The sequence below is a fragment of the Suricata suricatta genome, chromosome 7 (assembly GCF_006229205.1).
Source record: "Suricata suricatta isolate VVHF042 chromosome 7, meerkat_22Aug2017_6uvM2_HiC, whole genome shotgun sequence".
NCBI lineage: Eukaryota > Metazoa > Chordata > Mammalia > Carnivora > Herpestidae > Suricata > Suricata suricatta.
In genome coordinates, this window is record NC_043706.1 from 144,738,264 (window position 1) to 144,744,661 (window position 6,398).

Here is a 6,398-nt window from a genome sequence, read left to right on the forward strand (position 1 = left end):
CAGGCAGGCCCCTGCGCGTCACAAGGGGACCTCACTGCTGAGAGTATGGTATCTAAGGTCCCAAATCATTCAGAGTATGCTTTGGCCAGGGTGATATGGAAACCAGCTGCAAGCAGTGACGGACTTACAGGACTGAGCAGACGGCTGGGGACAGCGTCCTGGCGGCCAGTGGGCGGCCTGCCCCCGGACACAAGCCTCCCCACCCTGGACAGACGCCACGTAAATCCAGAAACGACTCGTGCTTCTGAGTAAAGGCCTCACAGAGGAGAGCCGCCCGGGAGGCACCGCTCCCCGCACCCCTCCCCGCACCCCTGCCTACAAACCTGCTTTCATCAAATGCTGAAGACCCAGAGGAGCCATCTGGGAGGGGCGCCGCCAGGGCCGCAGGGCAGGAAGGGCTCCGTCAGAGGAGGGAGGGAGCCGCCACGGGACCCCGAGGCCACCCGTCCCCCAGCCCCCCTGCCAGGCTTCCACGCAGACCCAGCCCGGCGCCCGCGGAGGCGCACCTGAGAACAGTGCGCAGCGCACGGCGGCCGGCCCGAGGGCGAGGACCCGCTGCCCGCCGAGCCTGGCTGGCGGGCGACTCTCCCAACGGTCCTCCTCACTTGAAGGGGCAGGAGAGAAAATGAAAATCGAGAGTTCAAACTGAGATTAGAGATAAAAAACACACCAGAAATGGTGGATTTTCTCCTAGTCACGGTGCAATTTCATCCTATAGACTCTGAACGTACAGAAACACACTCAAAGCCATGAAACAACGCACCATGTCAAGGATTTCTCAGGCTTCGCGTGACTGAAGGGGACCCTGGGATGACTTGGGGAGAGTGTCTCAGCCAGAGGAGACGTGCTTCGCACCCGTTTCAGAGTCTGTGTGGGTGACCACCACTAAGTACTCAGATGGTCTGCGAACGGCTTCTATCTGCCCGAGAAGGACCTCCAGTCTGTACGAGAGCAGGACTTGGGGAGAAGGACCGACGGCCAGGGCCCCAGGCGGGGCCGGGAGCGAGGCGGTGCGGGGCCGGGAGCGAGGCGGTGTGGGCCGCGGGAGGCACTCAGAGCCTTGGGCAGAGTCTCCCCGGTCTGGCCGCCTGAGTGACAGCTGGCCCAGCGGCCGGGGCACCGGCCAGGGCACGGGAGGCCACGTGGTCTCCCTGTCCTTCCCACCTCAGTCCCCGAATGCAGTGCGAACTGGGCACAAAACCAGCGTCAGGCAGCATTGCCACAGGCTCAGGGGGACGTGGATGGGGGCCACGCACACCGCATGCACAGGAAAGCAAGCAGCCGTGGTCTGGCTGAAGTTACTGGATGACCAGTCAGACGCGTTTATGTGCTCCTTTATATGCTTTTCGTGGGAGCTGGGAGGACTGGCTTGCAAGCCCGCCGGCCAGACGGCGCCGCCCTTCCAGGTGAAATCCGGGAGGTGCTCAGAGGGGCCTTTCCCTGGGAAACACTCGCCTGTGCCCAGCACGATCTTGGGGGCCCTCCTCTCGGGGCCCCCGGAAACCCCTCAACGCGAGGCCCCCCGGGGCCAGAAGTGCATCAAAGTCGCTGCCTCTGTCTGAGAGCAGGGCCGTTGGTGCTGCATTCTATACCCAACCACAGACAGCTGCGCAGGGCCTGGGGGCACCTGCAGGGGGCGCAGCCTCACCATCGCTGCCCCACCGAGGAAGGAGCCACACAGACGGGCAGGAAGAGCCATCAGGCTTAAGAAAAACATCACGACACGTGGGCAAGACCAGCATCTGGCAAGTGACTGCTCAAGCGTAGACGGGCTGGAGCCTGCAGTGGGTGGCACTTCACTACCGTAGCCCATGGTCTCCATCCAAATGAGGTAATCTCAGAGTGTGGTGCTGGTCCTGGAAGTCCCTCAAACACCTTCCCTTCTAGGCACACGGGGCCCAGGGATTGGCGGGCTGGCCACTGTCCTGCGCGTCGTGGGCAGCAGTGCTGTCCGACAAGAAGTACATTGTCAATGAGCTCATCGCTGACCATTCAGAACTTGCTTGGGGCCCATAACTGGCCAAATTTTTCTGTCCAATTATTAAGCAAGAAACTCATCAAGAATGATCCATCATTGGCTAGTATGCCTTCCTAAAGGCGTATTTTAAAAAGAATTTTTTTTTACATTTATTTATTTTTGAGAGACAGAGTGTGAGCAGGGGAGGGGCAGAGAGAGAGACACAGAATCTGAAGCAGCTCCAGGCTCTGAGCTGTGAGCACAGAGCCTGACATGGGGCTCGAACCCACGAACTGTGAGATCCTGACCTGAGCCGAAGCCGGACGCTCAACCGCCTGAGCCCCCGGGCGCCCCATGAGTATTTTAACAAAAATTAAACATTGCCTCTGGAGGCAAAGGAAACAAAAGCAAAAATTAACTATTAGGACCCCATCAAGATAAGCTTCTGCACAGTGAAGGAAACAATCAACAAAACTAAAAGGCAACCGAAAGAATGGGAGAAGAAATTTGCAAATGACATTTTGTAAAGGGTTAGTATCCAAAAGACAATAAATAAGTCACACTCAACACCCAAAAAACAAATAATCCAGTGAAGAAATGGGTAGAAGACATGAATGGACACTTTTCTGAAGAAGGCATCCAAATGGCTAACAGATACATGACAAGATGCTCAACATCACTTATCATCAGGGAAACAAATACAAATCAAAGCCATAATGAGACACCACCTGACGCCCCTCAGGTGGCTGGCGGGACAAGTCAGGCAACAACCGATGTTGGCGAGGACACGGAGAAAGAGGATCTTGTGCGCGGTCAGGAAGAACGCAGACTGCGGCAGCCGCTCTCGAGCCCAGCATGGAGGGTCCTCAAAAAAATTAAAAACAGAACGACCCTACAGTCCAGTAATCGCACTGCTAGGTATTTACCCAAAGGATACAAAAACGCTGATTCAAAGGGGCGCATGCGCCCTGAGGTTTATGGCAACATGAACAACAGCCAAATTACGGAAAGAGCCCAGATGCCCACTGACGGACGAGTGGGTGAAGAAGACGTGACTTACACCTACGCAATGGGACCCTACTCGGTGATCAAAGAGCATGACGCCCGCCACGCGCAGCTCCCGTGGGCGGGGCAGAGGGCACTGTGCTAAGAAAACGAGTCCCTCAGAAAGAGTCAAATAGATGATTTCATTCATAGGTGGAATTTAAGACACAGAACAGATGAACACAGGGGAAGGGAGGGAAAAATAAGGTAAATACAGAGAGGGAGGCAAACCATAAGGGACTCTTAAAACTGAGGGTTGATGGGGGGGTGGCTCGGTGGGGGATGGGCACTAAAGAGGCTCTTGCTGGGGTGAGCACTTGCTTTATGTAAGTGATGGGTCACTGGGTTCTACTTCTGAAACCGTTATTACACTATATGTCAACTAACTTGGATTTAAAGAAAAATGAAAGCAATATTACCAAGTTGTTAAGATGGTAAAGACAGCAGCTTTTCTGGAAAATGAATAAGGAAGAACTGACTCAGACGAAGAGGACACACACAGACACATACCGTCCACACGCTGTGCATCCGTGTGCCTGTGTGTACGTCGGGCACGTACAAGGCTGGACACCCGTCTGAAACTAAGCCCCCGCCGTACTTAAAGGGCCTCCCCAAACCGAGCTACCCCCACTTCGAGAGGCAAGTCAGAGGCGCACCCGCCGTGGTGGCTCCCGCGTCGTGAAGGGCCGCCGCCGCCACTCCTGCTGCTGGTCTTCGGTGAGAACGTCGCTACGCTGTGGAGAGAAAACCCTTGCAGCATCTCCAGATTACAGTTCCCAGCCTCCTAAGGGACCCGTACTTTCCAGCGAAATATACATAATGTACAAACGTATGAATGCTTTCAGTGTCCCAACTAGTGACACAGCGAACGCTTAATCACTCTAATTATACAGCCGTTGTTTCAGCCGTCGGTCTACGCCGGCTAGATCTAGTTCACTGCTGAAAATATATGTGGACATGAAAATTCTGGACACTACTGAGCTGTTCACTTACAAACTGTGGCTACTAGAAAAACACCAAGGTAACCATTTGTGGGTAAAGGTCACACTGTAAATTATCTATTGGTCATATTTGGTGAGATGTGGGTGAAAGATTCATAAATCAAAAAACCCACAAAGTCAGAATGCCCCTAAAGTGAATACAAAACGTGATTCTTATGATAGTTTCCTTTTGGAGAATAAATTTATATAATCATAATAGGAAGGAAACTTCACTCGTAAACATTACTTTGCAAACCTACTGAGAGACAGAAGTACAATTACTGGGAAGTCACACTTAGTTCTCCCTTGAACACACTTCGATTAAGTGCTGGCGGTCGCTGAACAGTCGCCTGGTACTGGCCTGTTTTTCCGATGAAAAAGCGCCCAGAGATGCAGGGGTGTGCGGTGCCAAGCTCCAGGACGGGCGCAGGGTGGCCACACCCACCCCGTACCCGCCTCCCAGCCTTGCGGAGGTGGCAGCAGGCTCAGCCTCGGGCTGTACCCAGAGCCGTCAGAACGGACACTGAAGGGGGTGGCCTGGCCCTGGGCCACTGCCGGGGGCTCTGCATTTGCTGCAAAATCTGGAAGTCCCCTGGGGCCCAGAGGGGGAGGATGCCGGTCCTTTGAGGATGGGAGAAAAGAGAGCAAAGGGCAGAGGCCACAGAGCAGGGATGAGCAGGGAGCGTCTGAGAAGGAGCAAGAGCGCTGCCGGAGCACAGGAAGCGCCCCAGGAGGGGAGGCAGACACCGTCGGGGCCGGCCTCACCTCCTTCCGTCTGGCCCTCACACCGCCTCTGACATGTCACCACGCTGCACGGCCTGATGAGGTGACCACGTTTAAAATACTGTAACATCACCCTGTACTTTTCCTGTAGAGTTCAAACTCCCAGGCTGGTGCTCAGGACTGTTCATGGTCTGGCCTTATCAAGACATGCTTAATATAAGGGACCCCAGGAGTCTGCACTGAACATAGGAGATCACACTAAAGCTGGTGCCCACACGCATGGTGTAGGAACAAGTGTGCAATTCAGAATCCATCCATCCATCTATGCCTGCATCCGCTCCACAGTGATCCATCCATCCATCCGTCCATCCACCTGTCAATCCAATCATCATCCATCCATCCATCCATCCATGTATCTACCCACTCACTGAGCCAGCCAGCCAGCCAGCCATCAGTACTTTGTAAGAGGGTCCGAGTGCCAGGTGCTGTCCCAGGCCCAGGGGTTTGCAGAACAAATAGGAAGAAAAGGATGAGGTCATGTTAGCCAGTCGGGCCAGAGAGAGGAGGGCAAGCAAGTGCTGAGAGGGAATGGCAGCGGCGGGCATGTTCTATGGGGCAGCCGGGGACGGCCGCCTGCACGTGAGCCTCAGGGAGGCATGTGAGGGGGGAAGAAAGGGCCCATGGAGAGCCCCGAGGCAGGGGGACGGACAGGGAGGCCAGGCGAGGTGAGAGGGGGAGCGTGGCATAGGTGAGGTCAGGGGACAGGTGGCCCCGGAGAGCCTCCCAGAGCCTTGACCTGTGTTCTGAGCAGGGACCCCGGGGCTGCTCTGCTCAGTGTGGGAAGAGCATAAAACAGGTCAAGATCTGGGGTGAGGATGGTGGGGGCCTGTCTGCATTTCAAAGCAGAGTCCACTTCCGAGAAACACAGCATTCCTGGAGGCCGAGGGGGTCCCAAGGCTCTGCTGAACTGGAGACCCCCCCCCATCACTACGCCGCTCCCAGGTTCCTCGCCTGTGATCCCCTCCCTCCCAACCCGCCGGCCGGGCTCTGGGTACGCTGCACCCAATGCTCCCAGAAAGCCCAGGAGGCCCGGTCTCCGTCCCTGCATCCCCCTCTCCCGCGCAGGCCCATCCCCGTCCCAGCACCCGACCAGGTCACCAGGCGCCATTGCTGCCATCGGTCAGGACCAGAGGGCCCCCGGGGGGCGAGCACATGGTGAGCACGCAGGCGAGGCTCGCTGCCGCCTCTGCTGTGGCGTCGCGTTGACTGCTGTCCGCATGTCCCCGCCCTGCACCGGGAGGTGGCCTCCACACACGTCTTCCCCACCTCTCCAGGCCCGGTTACTCACTGCGGGGCGGTCAGGTACCCAGACGACCTCACTTTGCTGTGGAAAACCAGGGGCTGGTCCCGAACGGTGCTCCACACCACTGTGTGAAACGAATTTAAAAAGTAGCAAATGTTTTATGGCACAAAAACAGACACTCAGATCAATGGTACAGAATAGAGAACCCAGAGATGGACCCACAAACATATGGCTAGCTGATCTTTGACAAAGCAGGAAGGAATATCCAATGGAATAAAGACAGTCTCTTCTGCAAATGGTGCTGGGAAAACCGGACAGCGACATGCAGAAAAATGAGCCTGGACCGCTTTCTTACACCGCACACAAAAATAAACTCAAAATGGATGAAAGA

General features: G+C 55.7%; 1 protein-coding gene across 1 annotated transcript in view; it reads right to left on the reverse strand.

Annotated features, from left to right (window-relative positions):
• The window catches only part of WDR27 (WD repeat domain 27), a 123,133-nt gene that overhangs the window by 83,829 nt on the left and 32,906 nt on the right, over positions 1-6,398 (reverse strand). The window contains exons 9-11 of the mRNA XM_029943276.1: positions 6,053-6,131; positions 3,658-3,735; positions 507-604 (exon numbers count right to left, since the gene is read on the reverse strand). Of these exons, the coding sequence (XP_029799136.1) occupies positions 507-604; positions 3,658-3,735; positions 6,053-6,131 (255 nt within the window). The remainder of the gene's footprint in view (positions 1-506; positions 605-3,657; positions 3,736-6,052; positions 6,132-6,398) is intronic.